This window comes from Gekko japonicus, unplaced genomic scaffold, assembly GCF_001447785.1.
Source record: "Gekko japonicus isolate JY-2015 unplaced genomic scaffold, Gekko_japonicus_V1.1 scaffold942, whole genome shotgun sequence".
NCBI lineage: Eukaryota > Metazoa > Chordata > Lepidosauria > Squamata > Gekkonidae > Gekko > Gekko japonicus.
In genome coordinates this window covers 364,695-384,476 of record NW_015174871.1, presented here as the reverse complement: position 1 = coordinate 384,476, position 19,782 = coordinate 364,695, and the positions used below count along the sequence as shown (strand labels likewise).

Below are 19,782 nucleotides of genomic sequence, written 5' to 3'. Positions count from 1 at the left end.
TATGTACCAACTATTGAAGAATCTTTTAGTGTTCCAACCTGGAGGCTGGCAACCCAGGGGGTGATTTCATCAAATTCTCTGCCCTTTGTGCAGCCTTCCTTCTGCCCCCTGGCCTCTTCTTAAGGAGGGCCCTCCAACCTTCAGCACTGGCTGCTGGGGAGAGGCAGGAAAGATCCGCTTTCACAGAGGCCTTGCGTACACAGGATTGATCCACACACCCCCTTGTGATTCCCCCCCCCTCTGCTGACCTTGTAATATGTAAAGAGTAACATAAAGCTAGCTGGCTGAGAGAGGGAAGGAGCCCACTGCCGTCTGCTGCCCTGCTTCTTATTAAACACGTCTGGTAAGGAATTGATCTCGGTTTAGGTGTGAATTTGCTTCCACCACCTCCACCCCTTAAGTCTTATGCTATAATAAGCCCTTTCGGTTAGTTTTCCAGACTCTCTTCTGCTTTCTTCCCCCCTCCTTCCTGCAGCGTTCACTTAAAAAAAACAACCCCAAAAACATTTCTCCCCCGTTATACACTGTCTTTTTCGCTCAGTGGCTTCCTTTTTTTCTGCCCGCAGGATGAGGTTCTGTGCCAAATCAATGCTTCCATCTCAGTGGCTGTTCCTGGCATATGTGTTAATGGTGTGCTGTAAATCGTTGTCCGCGACTAGCTACCATCCCCGGGGGCACCCAGGTAGGAGCTTTTAAACTCATTATGCGCTACCGAGGCCAATTAATAACACTCTCCAAACGTTAGAGTCCACTTTTTAGCCATGGATAATTGATGAAGCTGTTGACAATGTGTTACGATCAGAGCAAAAAGGTTATAAAAACAACAAAAAAGGGAGAGAGAGAGGGGGAGAGAGATGAGTTATTGCTAAGATTCCAATGGAGTTATAGTAACATTTATGTAGGGCAGTTTCCTGAGTGACTTCTTGACCCTTCTGGATTCTGGGCTTCTTTCTTTCTTTCTTTTTTGCTTCTGCATCCAAAAGCAAGAATTTGATCAAACTTTTGAGTTTATACAAAAGGGGAGGGGGAGTATTTGGGGAAAATATTAAAGAGAGCTGGTGTGGTATAGGGATTAGAATGTTGGACTAGGATCTGGGGGACCCAGGTTTGAATCTCCACTTCGCCATGGAAGGTTACTTGGGAGGCCTCGGGCCAGTCACATATTCTCCACCTAGCCAACCTCACAGGGCTGTTGTGAGGATAAAAAGGAGAAGGGGAGAATGTTGTAAGCCATTGGGGAGAAAAGTGAGGTGTAAATGTGTTAGGGATTCTGAGATTCGAGATCGATGGTCGTTTTGCAAACACAAGAGTCACATTAGTTAAAAGAAAAATATCTTTACTACAAAACAAAGCATGGGTAGGGTACTTTGGATAAAAAGAAATAAAACACAAGATTACATGCTTACAGTTACTTTTCAGCACTACTTGCTAACGGCTACATCTTTCTATCTATCGAGCGGCTTCAAGAGAGCGCTTCCTGTGTGCTTCACACAAAGGACCATAAACCTTGTGAATACATTAATGCTAGATCAAAGCATTTCCACAAACAAGTTGTTAGTGGACCAATACAAAGGCTACAGGTCACTTCATTAGACTAAGCAACTCCCTCAAACTTTCCCGCCGTAGAATACATTATGTAACACAAAATCCTGTTTCCTGACAAACGACACTTAACTCTGTAATGACTGAAGTGTAGCAACTTGAATCTCCAGCAAAATGAAGTAAATAAATAAGTATTCTGAAAAGGAAGGGGGAGTATTCCTTGGAGGTCTCCCATCGAAGTACTTACCAAGGTCGGCCCTGCTTAGCTTCTGAGATCGGATGAAATTGGGCTTGCCTGGGCTACCCAACTCAGGATCTGTGGTTCTTAAGACCCAGCAGGCCTTCCCTCCAGTCTGCAGGGTGAGAAAAAGAACACTTTCCCCTGCCTTAAAAAAAACAAATTCTGTATGGTTCAGTGGTCAGATGTTGGATTGGACTTCGGGAGTTCCGATTCTGCATGAAGATCCCTCAGCGGCCTTAAGCAAGTTACTGACCCTGAGCATCCTCCTTTCAGTCACAAGTGTTATCAGGCTAAACGAGTTAATAATTGCAGAGCACTCATGCAGTAAGTGCAGAGTGAAGCATCCTCATATCGGCCTTTCATGGCATGCTTTGGGTTGCCAGGTCTTCCCTGGCCACTGGTGTGTGTGGGGTAGAATTGCCAGCTCCAGATTGGGAAATTCCTGTAGATTTGGGGGTGGAACCAGGGGAGGAGAGAGACTTCAGTGGGTAGAGTCCACCCTCCAAAGCATCCATTTTGTCACCTCTGTAGTCTGGAAATGGCTTGTAATTCTAGGGGATCCCCAGATCCCACCTGGAAACTGGCCTCCCTCTTCCCCTCTTCCCCTCATAGACAATTCATAGGAAGTTCATTGGGAAACAAATGGCATCCCATACATACACCCTAAACTTATTCATTCATTCATTCATTCATTCATTCATTCATTCATTCATTCATTCAATTTTTATCCTGCCCTCCCCACTGAGGCAGGCTCAGGGCGGCTTAGCAAATCTTACAAATGTGACTCTGTACTCTAATTGAATTTACAGTTACCACTTTTTTGTGGTTCTTTCTGGAAGCCGTGAAAGTTAATATTGGTTCATGTTTTTTCTGTAGGTATATCCTCAGGTTTGATATTTTGCACGTGATATGACATCCCCTGTTTTAGTTGACCGGTGGTTTTGTGAATATGTGATGATACATATTCTTTCTGTGTTACTTTTACATCACAAGTAATCATTCAAAGTTTCATTAGGACATCATGGACAAATCTCAGACTCTTGCACGACTCTGTTACTATAGCATTTATTGTGCACTACTGTAGCTCTTATGATGCCGAGCAGCCAGGGTTACCAACCTTCAGGTGAGACTCGGAGGTCTTCTGGATTTACCGCTAATCTCCAGAGTATAGAGATTGGTTCCCCAGATAAAATGGCTGCTTTGGAGGGTGGACCCTATGGCATTATACCATGCTGAGGTCTCTCCTGAAACCCCACCCCTGGCTCCACCCCCAAATCTATGGGAATCTCCCAATCCAGAGTTGGCACTGCATCATAAATGAGGTGTGGTCAGGAAGCAGGAAATCTGATTGACACTCATGATCCCAACAGAACCCATCCCTAGAGCAGAATCTGGATAGCACTATGGAATCCTGACAATATCGGTGAAGTTTAAACAGTCAGACTCTCATGTAGGCTTGTTTTATTTATTTCTATCTTGTTTTGATATGTGCACATCTGAGTTTAAATCCAAGAGCCTGCAATTTTGATCAGCTGCTTTGGATACTTTTGACGTACAGGTGGGACTAGGGTTGCCAATCTCCAGGCGATGGCTGGAGATCTCCCACTATTGCAACGGATCTCCAGGCAACAGAGATCTTCTCACTTGGAGAAAATGGCCACTTTGGAAGTTGGACTCTCTGGCATTACGCTTCAAATCCCACCCTTTTGAGGCTCCACCCCCGGAGTCTCCAGGTATTTCCCAACCTGGAGCTGGCAACCCTAGGTGGAAGATTAATATTCTGAATTAATTAAACAAAATGCCTCATGCCGTACTTCAGAATAGTCCTTTCTTCCCGTAAATCCTCTCAGATGGTCAATATGCGAGACTTCTCTTGTGAATTCTGCTTTGTGTAAAATTGAGAATGGTCCATAGAACTGGAAAGATCTCTGCAAACCTACCATGGGGAAGAAATGGAGGATGGGCTGTTTCCCCATGGAGTTTCCCTTCCTTATTCTATGCTAACATTATTGCTATGAAACCAGCATTATAGCACCACCTAGTGATGATTTATAAGCATCACAGCATATTCAAAAGTGGATGGTGAAAGTCAAGCATTCAGGAGACAGCCTGGGAGACCAACCATTATAACCATATATATATCAATCATGTCAACTTTGTCTTATTTTAATTTTTGACAATAAAAAGCAAATCTCTGGACACCATGGTTGCTTTGCAAAATCCATAATAAAGTAAGGGAGTGTGATTCCTTCTAAAATGTTAGCCAATGTGGGGAGGGGTGTTTGTGAAATGGAAGCATGTGTATGCAGTCTCACAGTCACCATGGTGACAAAGAGAAGAAACAAAGATTCCAAATTTCCAGCACTGACAAATCTGCCAAAGACATTGTGGAGCCAAACTTAACTATGCAAATGTATGCAAATCTGTCTAGTTTAAATATTATCCTAATTGCATAATTTGTGGGAGGTAGCATAATTATAGAGAACTCTGTGTTTAACAGATTTCTTGGATGTTTTACCAGGCAACTGTTTTAATTTCCCCCTAAGTTTGTCATGTTTGCATTTTATTATATTACAATAAAACACTGAATAATTCCCCCCCCCCCAAGTTCTGAAACATATACTTCATAACCACTGTCAATTAATTATTAACTTTGGGGAGTCTTGTTTATCATGGGGTTATAGCCGTATAACCAGAATGTATGAAATTGAGTCCATCTTTTTGCACATTCCAGCCATTAGACCCTCAAAAGTGAGAGGGTCCCAGTGTGGAAGTGATGAGACTTGTTTATGCTTTGACTTGTATACCCTGCTTCTCCACTTAAAGCCTTCAAAGCAGTTTACAGCATTAAGAAAAGCCCTAGCACTGAAACGACAAGTGAAAAATGAAACCCATCTACAATACATGTTCAAAGCATAAATATTAATTGGACAGCATCTCAAAAAACAGAAGTTGAGTGACTGACTTATTTAGAAATTTGGAGCTACTGGCCTGGATCCTATAACATTATTCCCCTTGCACTTCGCCCCCCCCCCCCGCCCGGGCTCTTTTTGTAGCAGGTACTCATTTGCATATTAAGTGACACACCCCTAATGTAGCCAGTCCTCCAAGAGCTTACAGTAGCTCCTGTAAGAAGAGCTCTGTAAGCTCTTGGAGGATTGGCTACATTAGGGGGTGTGGCCTAATATGCAAAGGAGTTCCTGCTACAAAAAGAGCCCTTTTGTGATGGAAGCTTCCCTATGCTGCGGCAGTTGCTTACTCTGCTCCGAGCACTTTCTTGCTAAATGTATGATTGCCAGTGGTGGTGGAAAGGGTCATCAAGTCACAGCCAACTTATGGCGACCCTGCAGGGTTTTCAAGGCAAGAGACAAGCAGAGGTGGTTTGCTGTTGTGCAACTCTGGATGTCCTTGGTGGTCTCCCATCCAAGTACTAACCAGGGACAACCCTGCTTAGCTTCCGAGATCTGACGGGATCAGGGTAGCCTGGATCATCCAGGTCAGGGCATGTTGTTGCTACATAAAAAGTAAAGATAAAGGTTCCCTTGCTCGAAAGTCAGTCGAATCCGACTCTAGGGTTGCGGTGCTCATCTCCGTTTCCAAGCCGAAGAGCCAGCGCTGTCTGAAGACGTTTCCGTGGTCATGTGGCCGGCATGACTAAACACCAAGGTGCACGGAACGCTGTTACCTTTCCACCAAAGTGGTCCCTATTTATCTACTTGCAATTTCTTGCTTTCGAACTGCTAGGTTGGCAGGAGCTGGAGCTAGAGATGGGAGCTCACTCCGTCATGCAGCACACTTGGGTCTTGAACTGCTGAACTACCGACCTTCCACAGCCTGCAGTTCAGCGTCTTAACCACTTGAGCCACTGAAGCTCCTTGTTGCTACGTACAGCCATATAAATGTGTTAGCTAAGATGGGAAACTTATTTGGGAAACACTGCAATTGTATCTTAATACTTCTAGCTCAGGGATCCTTAATCTTGTTGCGCCTAAGGCACTTTTGGAATGGCACTGCCGCAAGATGGCTGCCATAATGGGCAATCACTAAATGGTTGCCATGGGATGTTGGGGTGCCTCTTCTAAATTAAGGGGACTGATTAAGAGTATGTGGCTCAATGGCCTGCCAAATCCTGGAGCCAACACCGAGTGCATTACAAGAACCTGTGAGGCGAAAGGCAACAAGGCGTTTCTGTGAAAAGATACCATCTTGTTGAGTCTTGTGAAATAATCCAGAAGAGTGCTCTCTGAGAGCCGACACTCAAATTTTGAAGCATTTGAGTAGTTTAAGTCCTGTTTATTGGGACAGGGCTTGACCTGGAGTCTTATATTGTTGGTGGCATTGTGTGACTTTCCCCCTTATTAGCATAAAACCAATGCCCATATTGTTAGACAGAAGCCGAGAGTAAAAATGTTGTCAATACGCAAGCTTCGGTGTGGTGACTTAGCAGAGGACCACTTCAGTGAGATACAACTCGGAGTCTATAGTTTCCATTCTCCCTTTGTCATCTAATCCGGCAGCTGCATCATGACATCAGCATGTGAAGATAAGAAATATGTGCCATTTTCGGGGCACACAATAGAAATTGAGTTGCAGTGAATAAAATGTCACCTTTCTCCTTGCTATCTGAGAAAATGCAAGCACTCAATTTTATGTCCTCTCCCTACCTCCTTTGCTGCCATTCTGAAGCTAATTTAAGGTAAGAGATCCACATGATAACTACAGTGCTTGCTCACATCTAAATCTTGCAAGTGCTATTTCTGTCCCTCTCTTTTAGAGCAGAGGACAGCAGGTGGCATGCTGTTAACAATCCCTGCCTTTATTCACTGTGTATCCCACAACAACGTCGCACCCTCTCTGTGGGAAAGACTGGCATGGAAGAAGGTATAGAGCAGTGCTACTCAACCTTTTCAGGCCTGTATGCGTCTTAGAGTTTTGAGAGTGGGTGGTGAGTGCCACCCACAAAATGGCTGCTGCAGGAGGTGGAGCCAAATAGAATAGCTCCCTTCTTGCACTTCCTGGGAAGAAGGAAAGCCTGAAGGGGGGAATGGATGCCAAGGGAAGTACTGGCAGGCACCATGGCACCCATAGGCACCGCACTGGGGAACCCTGATGTAAAGAGAGCCAGTTTGGTGTAGTGGTCAGGCACACGGACTATAATCTGGGAGAACCGGTTTTGATTCCCCACTCCTCCACATGCAGCTGCTGGTTTGACTTTGGGTCAGTCACAAGTTCTTTCGGAGCTGTTCTCTCACAAGCAGTCCTTGAAAGAGCTCTCTCAGCCCCACCTACCTCACAAGGTGTCTGTTGTAGGGAGAGAAAGGGAAAGGAGATTATAAGATGCTCTGAGACTCCTTTAGGTAGTGAAGGCCAGGTATAAATCCAATTTCCTCCTCCTCCTCTTCTTCTTCGTAAGAGGCAAATCATGTTGTGAGTGTTCAATCATAGTTTGGACATACATATACAGAAGGTATCTAGTGGCCAACCTCTCTGCCCTGATGTGTGTTTACTCAACACCGGAGACTTGTAATAAATTGCAGGTGCTGTTGGGATATTGGCTAGTCCACTGCTGAGTGTACTGAGCTGGTCTCTCAGGTGGTATTGAAATAATCCCAGCTGTATTGTTTTCCAGGCACCAAAAAAAGAAAGGAAAAAAAAAAGATGACAGCATTGACCAATAAAAACTGTTAACGGCCATTTCCCGATAGGCTTAAGACTGTTCTTCCTCCACTGTAAACTGGTGGTGATCTTTACAGTCAACTTTTCCATTCACCATCTGGTATGAAACTCACTTTCCTTGGGGGATTCACCTGTACTGTGCTCCAGAAATGATGCAAATCCTTTCTATTTGGTCCAGCTTTCTGTGTTTGTTTTAAGCCAGGAAGGTTGTTGCAGTTTCAGCCTTAATGCTTTATTTTAGTTAGGTACAAATTGGCTATTTTCTCCCTCTCCTCCCCCCCCCTTTTAAAAGCATCTCAATGTTCCTTGCTGTTGCTTTTTGGAAGGGGCAGTCTAGAAATTAAAGTAACTCATCTGGGCATGTGAGAGAAAGCACGACAATGAAGCTGTACTGAACAGCATTTATTTGAAGAATCTCATTGCTTCCTGTATGTCCTGTGTATCCTATATTCTCAGTCCCTGTGCCACAGGTTGTGGTCATGGCTGCCCACCTGGAAGACTAGGGGAGTGGACAAATTCATGGAGGACTGGGCTATCAGTGCCTACTTATCATGATGGCCATCTACTCTCTCCAGTACCAGAGGTAATATCTTTGAATCTGTGCTGGGGAGCACTGGCAGGATGCTGCTGCTGCAGTCTTCATGTTTAGGAGCTTCTTAAAGGTATCTGGATGGCCACTGTGTGAACAGAATGCTGGACTAAATGAGCCTTTGGTCTGATCCGGCACAACTTTTCTTATATTCTTAGGGACGGTTCACAGTGCAGTTCTAAGCAGAGTTTATTTTATTTATTTATTTATACTTATATCTATACCCTGCCCACCCTGTAAACAGGCTCTGGGCGGCTTACAGAAGATGGCAGAGTGTGCCGAATTAGCATAAAACCATAAAACATTAAAATAATATAAAATATTCTTAACATTACAACAATAGCATTAAGGTGCTCAAAGTATTAAAATAGATGGCGTGAATTTCCATTCCGGCAATCTTCTGATCTTACGGCCAGTCCTATGGTCCAGATATTAAATGGCGTAGTCCATAGTGGGCCAGTCCCATATTCCAGATGTTCAATGGAATAGTTGGTGGTAACGGTGGTGGCGGCGGCTCCTATTTGACAGCCTGGCAGAAGAGCTCCGTCTTGCAGGCCCTGTGGAACTGTACACAGTCCCGCAGGGCCCTGATCTCCGGGAGCTCATTCCACCAGTAAGGAGCCGCCACCAAAAATGGCCTGACCCTGGTGACGGTGAGCCTCGCATCCTTGGGGCCTGGAATAGTTAAACGCTGTTGTGCCCTGGACCGTAGTGCTCTCTGGGGTATAAATGGGGAAAGGCGGTCCCTCAGGTAAGATGGACCCTGGCCATATAGGACTTTAAAGGTAAGTACCAGCACCTTGAAGTGAATCTGGTATGCTATTGGCACTGGCACCAACGGTGCCCCATCGAAAGTAGGGAGCAGGACCCCCAACCCCTCACCACTACGACTCAGGTACAGGACCTCCGCCTTCGCCGGGTTTAGCCTCCACCGGCTCAGCCTAAGTCAACCAGCCACAGCCTGCAACGCCCGGTCCAGATCTTTCAGTCTGGAGTCTGACTGGCCGCCCAATATCAGATAGAGCTGGGTGTCATCTGCATACTGGTGACAACCCAGCCCGTACCTCCAAGCCACCTGGGCAAGGGGGCGCATATAGATGTTAAACAACATTGGGGAGAGCACAGCGCCCTGAGGTACCTCCTTCTAAGCCCACTGATTTTAATGAACTTAGAAAGGCTTAACTTTGCTTAGGGTTGCACTGTGTGTGTCCCAAGAAGAGAGAAATGAGGAGCAGAGTCATCCTCATCCCTGGGATTCATTTCATAGCAGCTTCCTGCGGTTGCTTCCACAGGCAGTTGCTAGGTGCTGATGTCATGCATTCAGCTCAGAGCTGATTCGTACTTTTTGACATTTTTATTTGGGTGCGGTAAGCCGGACGTGTGCATGTGCAAAACCTGCTGTGCGTCTTGGAAGCAGCAGCAAGGAAAAGATTGGGATCCCGCTTCTGAGTGTTTGAGGGCAACAGGTCCCAGAATGACACACACTGAATGTATAGGCAAGTCTCCCTTTAAAAAAAATGCACATCACACACAGGTGGTCTACAATCAAATATGCAGTGTGAGCTGGTCTCCAGTGGGTGAACACTGAGGGTGATTTCTCACGAGAGCTGCCTCGCAGCACAGCGCCGTTTGCCTCGACACAAACGTGTCAATTTCACACCCGAAGCTCCGGGGCTGCATTTGACTCGGGGCTTCGCCCGATTTCCTCCGCAGTTTCATGATCCTCAAAAACCAGGATCACGAAACTGCGGAGGAAATCGGGCGAAGCCCCGAGTCAAAATGCAGCCCCGGAGCTTCGGGTGTGAAATTGACACGTTTGTGTCGAGGCAAACGGCGCTGTGCTGCGAGGCAGCTCTCGTGAGAAATCACCCTGAGACTCTCAGGAATGTGAGGATCTCTGTGGCGATTGTAACGGAAGCTACATCCAGCAGTTTCAGTGGGCAGAGCAACCCTTCGTGTGAGGGGAAAATAATTAAAATATTGTAGCAATGAATTAGGTATCTCTTAATATTTAACCCAGATGTATATGGCATCTCTGGCCACGTGCCTGAATATATCCTGACAACACTGCAATTCCCTTTGTCTCCTTGTTTGTCGAAAGCCATTTGTTCCTATCAGAAAAGGTGTGTTTTAAAGGCAAAATACCCTTCAGTTCCCACTAGAGGGCTCTGCAAGACTGAAAACCAGGCAAGGGCTACCAGCCAGCCAGCCTGCCCAAAAGCTCTCCTGCTAATGATGGAAGCCATAGCTTTGCCTTTTGCTAATCAGAACGATGAATTCTTTGTCTTTTCACGGGTCAGACATGGAAGGCTTACTGTGTGCTTTATCCCACTTAACTCTATTTATATCTTAATGTTTTATCCAGTGGTATTTATGGATATTTTCGCTTCTCAGTAAAGATTAACCATAGGGGAAGAGTGTGTCTTTAATTTCTCCAGGTGATCAGGCAAAAAGAGCACATGGGTGTAACAAAAGGGATACCTTGAAGCCTCCCAGTTCTTGGCTTGAGAACAGGCCCGTTTCTGAACAATAAAGAAGGGATGTGTATGGATTTGTAGCGCTACCTGTTTTAAATACGAAGGGGAACATAGTACACACAGGATCGGTTTTGACAAAGTCTTCAATTTAAATGCATAGGTAGGTTTCCACTAGGGAGCAATTCAATGTTAATTTGGTCTTTTATAATGTAAAATATAGCCTCTGGTATAGTTTCCTCCAGGAACGTGCACTTTACAATGTGTTCCTGTATGAATAGATTTATGTGTTCAAGGGAGCTGGAAGCAAATTACAGACTGGATGATTAATGTGTAGGTTTCATGGATCAGGATTCGTAAGGATATCAAAAAGAATAACAACACTTGCAGACATGCAAGGTAAATGTTTGAAGGATCAGATCTCAGCCATGCCTCGGCTGCTGTGTTTGGACGTCATGACAACCTGGAGATTGAACAAAGCCTGCCCAATTCAGGAAGCTTCCAGTTGCCACCAGCCAGTTATGGGAAGAAGGCCAGGGAGGCAGGGAGGGGCACGCGAGCACGAGAGCCAGCTGTGCTCATGGCCATCACGAAGAAGCAGAGGTTTGTTGTGGTCGAAGTCTAAGGGGTTGTCCTCGAAATGGGAATGCAACAAAGTAGACTAGAATACCACTAAAGTATTGCACAGTGGGTGCTCTTCGCATTTTGTGCTCTGCAGTGATCCTGTTGGGCCTGTTTTCAGGTTTGTGGGGATTAGCACATAGATTGAAAGAGGGCCAAACGACATGATACATTTCCCTCCCCAGACCCGACTCACTTTCCCTGCAGCCATGCAACAGCTGTAGGGGATGTCATTTGAAAAATCAGTGGGTGCATGATTTGTCTTGGAACTGTGCCATGAGGGGAAGGGGTATCACATAGTTTGGTTGGTGTCTGTGTGTGTGTGTGTGTGTGTGTATAGCCTCTGCATATAGAATTCCCTGTGCATGCTGGAGACCAAGGAAGTTGTTGAGTACTCTATCTCTCTCTGTGTGAGGAGTGAGTGTCAAAGTCCCTTTTGAAGTGTTATCTCTGTACCATTCAGTTCAAACCCTTTTCTGTAGTTTCAATTATTCCCATTAACTTGATGGGAGAAGGTTTCTATTCTTTCTCAGAACAAGGAGTAATAAATGGCATTTCTATCACTTTTTTTTTAAAAAAATGTTATTTCACATCTTTGTAAAGTCCACCTTCCAAGATGTAAAATGCAGCCACCTTTTTCTTTCTTGATTTTACTGGAGACGCCTTGCTTTGTTTCTGAAAAGTAACCATTGAAGGGCAGCATCTCTTCTTCTTTTTTTTAAGCAGGAGATTAGACATATCATCTTGTGTTCAGCTGGGTAATCTCTTCTCATCACGCTGGAAATGATATCTGTCAGAACGGAGTGGAACCAACATTTGGTATTCATTAACTTTCTGGATGGCAATCTTTTAACAATGCTCCCTAGAATAAAAATAAATTATGAGCAAGAAAGCTCAAGGATCTGAGCTCTCATTACTTGGTATCAGACCTCCCTTTTCTTTTACCATTTCCACTTGCGTTCTGCCAGGGCACAAGGGCCAAATGGCAGTGGAGCCGCCGAAGGCTTTAGTTTTCGCTACTACTCTCGAATCTTCGGTTCCCAGCAAAAACACTTGGTGCCAGGGATGTTTGCCTTGTCCTGTTATCAGTTTTTCTCCTTAACCTTCCCGTAGCCAAATATAGACTTCAAACAGGGACCTACTCATCTTGTAATCAGTATGCGAGAAATGTGTGGTGTCATGTGGTGTGATAATGGCCGTCATAATCTGCATAGAAGAATGCATTTTTTAAAAAAGATTTTATGCTACCTTATGGATGCGCACATACCCATCCCCCTTCATTTGTTCATTTAGTTATTTATAGCCCGCTATTCTTTCCAAAGTGGCTTAGATAAGTGGCTTTCTTGGCCCCTTGTGCGCCCACTGCCTCATGTTCACATACTCTCCTCTACTCTCCCCGCTGTTCCTGCCTCTTGGTCCCTGCCTCATAAACACAGGAACACACAGATGTGGAGAGAGATACAGAGAACCTCACAGCCACATGATTTCCTCTCCACTGGCATCCTGGGTCCTTTCACCTGTTTCCCCCTCCTCTTCTTCTCCTCTTTCCAGTATCTCTGAGCACTGGGGAAGAGTGGGGAACCGTCTCCCCTTGCCATTTTTTTAATTTTTTGCCATCGAGTTGTAGCTGGCTTAGGGCGACCACGTAGGGTTTTCTAGGCAAGAGATGTTCACAGCTGGTTTGCCATTGCCTGCCTCTGTGCAGCAGCTCTGGGATCCCTTGGTGGTCATCCCATCAAAGTACTAACCAGGGCTGACCCTACTTAGCTTCTGTGATCTGACGAGATCAGGGTAGCCTGGGCTATCCAGGTCAGGGCCCCTTGCTATTTACCCAAGCCAAAACACACAGGAGGGGCTTTTTGCCCCAGTGCAGGACTGCATGGGAACTGAATGCTGTGTAATTTGGTCCTGAGCTTCTTTGCTTTTTACTGCCCATATGACAGGGAGACTTTTGACAGGCAGAGCTTTCTGTGTCTGCCCCAACATTATCAACAGCAGATGTTACAACTTCACATTTCTTCTCTGGTTTCTGCTGTTAATGTCACAGCAGTCTTCTCCTTCAATGACCTCAACTTACCTAGCTGATAACCAAACCATTGCCCTATATACAAAAAATGTGCCCTGTATCGTAGACTGAACCTGATGTGAGATATTTCCATTCAGAGCAGAACCTAGAGATTGTTCAATGTTCTGGCTTCTTTGGGAGAAGCGAATTTATGCACCGTATATCTGCCGATATTGGACTCTAAGGCAATTTCCAGTTGTATAAAAACAAAACGAAATTTTCAACGGAAAGAATTACAAATTTAAAATGAGCCAATCGAGATGGCAACAAGACTGAGCTGTTCTTCATCTTTGATAGAGGACTTAAGACGTTATGTGAGTCCTAAGATGGTCCTTCTTGCTATTGGACTGGATGGGCCATTGGCCTGATCCAACACTGGCTTCTCTTATGTTCTTATGTTCTTCCATGGCCTTTTTGGTCCTGGCCCCGACCTGGTGGAACTTTCTGCTGAACAACATCAGGGCCCTGCGGGATCTGATGCAATTCCACAGGGCTTGTAAGGCAGAGATGTTCCACCAGGCTTTTAGCTGAGGGCAGCAACAGTTAACACTGGCACCCTCTTTTCCTTCCTATGACCCCCACATCCCCTTCCCCGCCCTGCTGTGCAGACAGCACTGTAGCCAGCAAAAGGGGTTTATATCGCCATCTGGACTGGATAATTTATTGGTGTATTGTGACAATTTTATGCTGATTGTATTTTAACTGCTTTTAAGGTTGTAAATAGCCCAGGTTGGGTGATTCATAAATTTAATAAATAAATAAATCTCTCTCTTCTGCTTGCACTCTTTCTGTCTTTGTTCTATTTATGATTTATTGAAAATGCACCATTACTATCTTCTGGGAATATATATTGCCGTGCTTTTCTCTCTGTCGCTAGTTGTAGGGAAGTTTTTAATATGTCTCGGCCAGAGTGGTGTTTACCCTTGAAGGGTCGCTGTAAGTGATCTTAGGACCTTTCCCGGCCCAGTCGGTGCCTGCATCTCCATAATGACGAGAGTCCATTGTGCTCCCATCCCCACTTTCAATGCTAAGAGCATTTTGCTCTTAATAAAATGCCAGTTGAATTGTAACAAGGTTCGGAAGCCAAGGCTGAATCCCAAGGTGAATTGTCAGTGCCTGGAAGTTGGGTGATCTTAATAACTTCCCCCGTAGTGACTTTGCTTCTTTGATTGTATCCTCGCTCGAGACTCAGCACAGGAAGGGAGAGACAGAAGAGACTGCTTTGATGTTTCCTGCCAGTCCCCATGTTTCACCCCTCCGTTTTTTGGGGGGGTCTGAACTACAGATGGAAGGGCATTTGTGTGGCATTTTTGTTAGACAGACTGCGGTGGGTATGGGAGTTTTGTCTCCAGTATTTTCAGCTGGGGGGGGGGAGTAACAAAACGGAGGTTTGGAAACATGGAGAAAACACTAGACTCAGCAAAATGCTCTTTTATAGTGGCTGATGCTTCAGTCCCCAAACAAGGAGCCAAGATAATTAGTCTGCCATTTGTGAATAACTATGTTTAGCTAATGTCAAGAAGCCTCCCTTTCAGCAGAATGAATCACATGGCGGTTAGTGCCTGATGAGGGAGAGGCATTTCACTCTGAAAACATGCTCACGGCTGTATAATGAATGCAATCATTGAGCTGTAACGCACAGGGGGGCGACAGATCCCAGGCAGACTCATGCCATCCCATCATTCTTACTCCAAACACTTGTTTAGTTTCTATTTTGCTTTTTAAAAACATATCCCTTTTAAGGATGCGTCTTTAAAAAAGAGGGATAAAGGTAGCAGCAATATGAATAATGATACAAGCTGGGAGCTGAACGTAGAGAAAGGCAGAGCAAGTGGAAAAGAATAAAAGATTTTCTTTTCTGGAATGTTTTGCTCCACATTGCTCCCGAGGGCTTGATCTGTGGGAAGCTCCTCTCTCGCCCTCCCTTTGTCTTCCCTAGTTTAGCCAAGAGCTGCTTTTGGACCTTTCAAGAGGGTTCGACTCCAGCGGAGACTCTGAGTTCCTGCTCCATAGAGCACTTTAGAGACAGAGAACAGCAATGCTAGCAGCAAAACCATCTTCTTCAAGAGATTGTAGGGGGGTTGGCTTGGTCTGAATCACGCCTAAAAGAGGACAGCAGGATTAGGGAAGGAGTTGGGAGTCAGCTGGAGGGAGTATTATTATTTTTTGCAAATTATGTGGTGTGTGTCTGTGTTAAGTGCCGTCAAGTCACTTCCAACCTGTGACAACCCTATGATTCCATGATCTCCAAAACAGCCTATCGTTAACAGCCTCACTCAGGTCTTGCAAACTGAGGGCCCTGGCTTCCTTGACTGAGTCAATCGATTTCATCTTGGGTCTTCCTCTTTTCCTGCTGCCCTCATATTTTCCTAGCATTATTGGATAGCCACAATTTAGTCAGATTCTAGGGAGAGTTCAGGCTTGATTTGATCTAGAACTCACTTATTTGTCTTTTTGGCTATCCACGGTATCCATAAAACACTCCTCTGACAGCACATTTTAAATCACTCTGCTTTCTTCCTGTCAGCTTTCTTTGCTATGTGGTATCTACCTTCAGAACCTAAGAAGAGCCCTGCTGGATCAGACCAATAGTCCATCTAGTCCAGCATCCTGTCTCACACCATTCCTGTTTCCTTCCTTTGTTGTCTACATTCCATTCTTTGTTGAGAGCCAGCATGGTGTCATGGTTAGAATGTGGGACTGGGATCTGGGAGACTCAGGTTGGAACCCTCAGTCTGCCTTGAAAGCTTGTTGGGTGACCTTGGGCCAGTCACACACTTGCATTTTAACCTACATCATAGGGTTGTTGTGAGGATAGAATAGAAGACAGGATGAGTAGATTGGAAGCAAGCAGGTATACAATGCTAATTCCAAAGTGACATCACTTCTGAAGCAAGAATCATAGAGTTGGAAGGGACCTCTGTGGTCATCTAGTCCACCCCCCTGCACAAGGCATGAAATTCACAAATACCTCTGAGACTTCCAGTCTACGGAACAGCGATGGCGAATGCTCTCCCCACAATGGGGGAGAGCGAATCGCACACCAGCGGCCTGGAGGGGTGCCACCTCAAGTGCCCCCCTTTGCGATAGGCTCCAGGCCAGGGGGCTTTTGAGGGGCAGCCTCTTTGATGACGCAATGCCAAAGAATTGAGGCTCCCTTCCACCCCGATGGTCTAGTCACTGAGTGGGCTTTGGGCACAAGCTGGACTGACCGGGACAAGCACTGGAGATCGAGCGGAATGGCGTAAAACCGAGCGTGGTCAGAGAAACTGACCGACAATGAACGTGAGTTCTGAATAAAATGGAGTAGTTTGAAAAGCAACCCCCCCCCCACGGTTGAAAAAAAATTGCAAAGAGGGACACCTCTTATGCGAGTGAGCAGCTAACGGACATGAAGGGGGGGAGGGGAGGAAGTAAACCGAAAGTGTTTTGAGAGACTTATCTGAATTGCAAAGTCATTTGGTGAGTTTTCCGAGTTGCGTGGAAGTGGCAGTAACTGTAAACAAAATGGGAAAGATGGTGGCCCAGCAGAGAAAGTTTAAAATGAAGCCGGGCAGTCAGAGTCCGAAACCGGAAGAGAGAGCAGATGTCCTCAACAAGCCAGTGATGGAACAACTCGATGGTATTAACCAGCAATTGACCGTGATGAATAAAAACTTTGCAGCACAGCAGCTTCAGCTGAACGAAACAGAGAAAAAAGTGGAGCAGGCAAACGAGAAAATTAAAGAGATAGACACCACAAGCAAGAAGTTGAAGAAAAGGATGGGAGATGTGGAAACGAAGCAGAATTGCCAAGAGAATCGAGTTTTGGAGCTACAGATGGAAAAAGCTAACATGATTCTCAGGTTTCAGGGAGTTCCTGAAACGGATTGGGAAAACCTGAAGAGGGTGCTTAGTGAGATCATCACTCCAGTAATAGGCTTAACAGCGGATGAACTTGTAAATGAAATGGAGTCAGCCTATAGGGCATACTCCAATTATATTAAAAAAATAGCCTACCTGGAAAAACAGTTGACAGGTTTTCAAGAAGACAAACCAGAGATGCCATTTTAAAAGCAACATCAGCAACTCCACTGAAAATGGGAAATGTAATCATCAAAACCTTAAAGGACATTCCATTTGAAATTAGACAAAAGAGGAAAAATTATAAGGACTTAATTTCTTTCCTTCAAACTAATGGGATATCGTACAGATGGGCGGTTCCAGAGGGTGTCATCTTTAAGATCAACGATAGAAGAGAGAAGATAGACTCCACTTTTAAAGCTAAAGAATTTTTGAGATGTCATCTGGGGACAGATGAAGAGTCCAAAGAGGAAGAAATGAAGTCGAGTGACTCTGCTACCTCTGGAATGGAAGAGGACTCTGCGGCAGAAAATGGTGCAGGACCTGCCAGAGTGGTATACGATTTCAGAGACAGAAAGCCGACGTAAAGGCAGAAGGACTTGGAAAATGGCCTTTTGAAGCAAAGAATAAGAAGATGATCAGAGATTTCTCTCATAACAACTAATAAAATAACATATAAATAGTGAATTGTTATAAGCAAGAACTCTATAAGTATATTGTGACATTAACACTTATGGTACTAACATTTTTATTTACAGTGAAAAGATCTCCTCCTCTTGAGGTTTTAGTTTAGTGTGGTTTGTTTTCCTTTATCCTTAGCTGTAGTCCCTTTCCTAATATTTCTTTGTAGTTTTTGTAGTATTTGCAAAATAAAAAATATCTCTCCAGGGATTTAAAAAAATTCACAAATACCTCTCCTTCCACACCCGCAGTAACCACTGTTCTACACCCAGAAGATGACAAAAAACCTCCAGGATCTCCTGACCCCAAAGTGGCAATAAGCTTTTCCCTGGGTGTGTAAGAAAGGGCCACGAGAACTAAGCACTGAGGCAATTCTTCCTGCCCTCCCTCTCATGATCTGCTTAAGTTCACACAATCAGCATTGCTGTCAGATGGCCATCTAGCCTCTGTTTGAAAACCTCCAAAGAAAGAGAGCCCACCACCTCCCAAGGAAGCATGCTCCACTGAGAAACCACTCTAACTGTCAGGAAGTTCTTCCTAATGTTTAGCTGAAACCTCTTATGGTTTAATTTCAACCTGATGGTTCTGGTCCAACCTTCTGGGGCAACAGAAAACAACTCCGTACCATCCTCTGTATGACAGCACTTCAAGTACTTGAAGATGGTTATCATATCACCTCTAAGTTGTCTATTCTGCAGGTTAAATATATCCAGCTCCTTCAACCTTTCCTCATAGGACTTGGTCTCCAGACCCCTCACCATCTTTGTTGCCCTCCTCCGGACACGTTCCAGCTTGTCTATATCCTTCTTAAATTGTGACCAAAACCGAATGCAGTACTCTAGGTGAGGTCTAACCAGAGCAGAATAAAGTGCTACCATCACTTTGTGGGATCTGGACACTATACTTCTGTTGGTTCAGCCCAGAATCACATTTGCCTTTTTAACTTCCGCATCACATTGCTGACTCAAGTTCAGTGTATGGTGTACTAAGACCCCTAGATCCTTTTCACAAGATCATCCTGTATCCTGATTCTGTCTTCTACCGTATTTGCTACCCCTCCCAATTTAGTATCATCTGCAAATTTAATAAGCATTCCCTCTATTCCTTCATCCAAATCATTGATAAAGATGTTGAACAAAACAGGTCCCAGGACAGATCCTTGAGGCACTCCACTTGTCACTCTTCTCCAAGAGGATAAGGAACCATTCACAAGCAATCTTTGGGTGCAATCTGTCTACCAGTTACAGATCCATCTAATAGTCATAGGATCCAAACCATATTTTTCCAATTTGTCAACAAGAATGTTATGTGGAACTTTATCAGAAGCCTTACTGAAATCAAGATAAGGCTTTTGAGCAGCACATTGGAATCCAATGGTTATTTTACCAGTTTTCTCATCCCTGGACAAACTCAAAAAATTAGCTCTTTTTCCCCAAACCAAAGCCAGAATAGCTTTTCACAGTCCTATGGAAGATGTGTGTCATAATTCATGGTGTGTGTGTTTTTTTTAAATAGAAAGGCAGATTTAATTACTCTTTTCTATTAGAGATTATTATGAATCCTCATTCCAGTTGTTTTGAACCCCAAATCCCCAGTTGGATTCACTTCCATTCTGTAGGTATTGGACCCTTGACTCATATATTTTCCTTTTATTTGCATGGAACATTTATTGTAAAATGGATGGCTTTCCCCCCAATAACATCCATGCATCATTACACAAAGATTTTATACGTATTATATATAAATGTCATACATTTAATGTATAAATACATATACATCTCTCCTTTATTATAAAGGAGTTTTGGGTGCCAGAATTCTAAAATGCGCCCCGTTAGTGTATGGGCGGAAAATATGCTACTCAGAAGAGCTGCCTCCAATGACTGGCTCCCTCAGCCAACCTGCCCTGCCATTGGCTGGGTGGCTGGGAGGGGAGGGAGCCAGTCATCGGAGCCAGCGTCTTCTGAGCGGCCATCTTCCCCACATACACTAAGGTAAGCTTTCAGCCCAGCGGCGAACGGAGCCGATAGGCTCCGTCCGCCGGCTTCCCCCC

At 44.7% G+C, this 19,782-nt stretch overlaps 1 protein-coding gene across 1 annotated transcript in view; it reads left to right on the top strand.

Annotated features, from left to right (window-relative positions):
* FAM19A4 (family with sequence similarity 19 (chemokine (C-C motif)-like), member A4) overlaps nucleotides 1–19,782 on the top strand; it is a 150,953-nt gene that overhangs the window by 4,308 nt on the left and 126,863 nt on the right. The window contains exon 2 of the mRNA XM_015424803.1: nucleotides 567–682. Coding sequence (XP_015280289.1) covers nucleotides 568–682 — 115 coding nt within the window. The 5' untranslated portion in view covers nucleotide 567. The remainder of the gene's footprint in view (nucleotides 1–566; nucleotides 683–19,782) is intronic.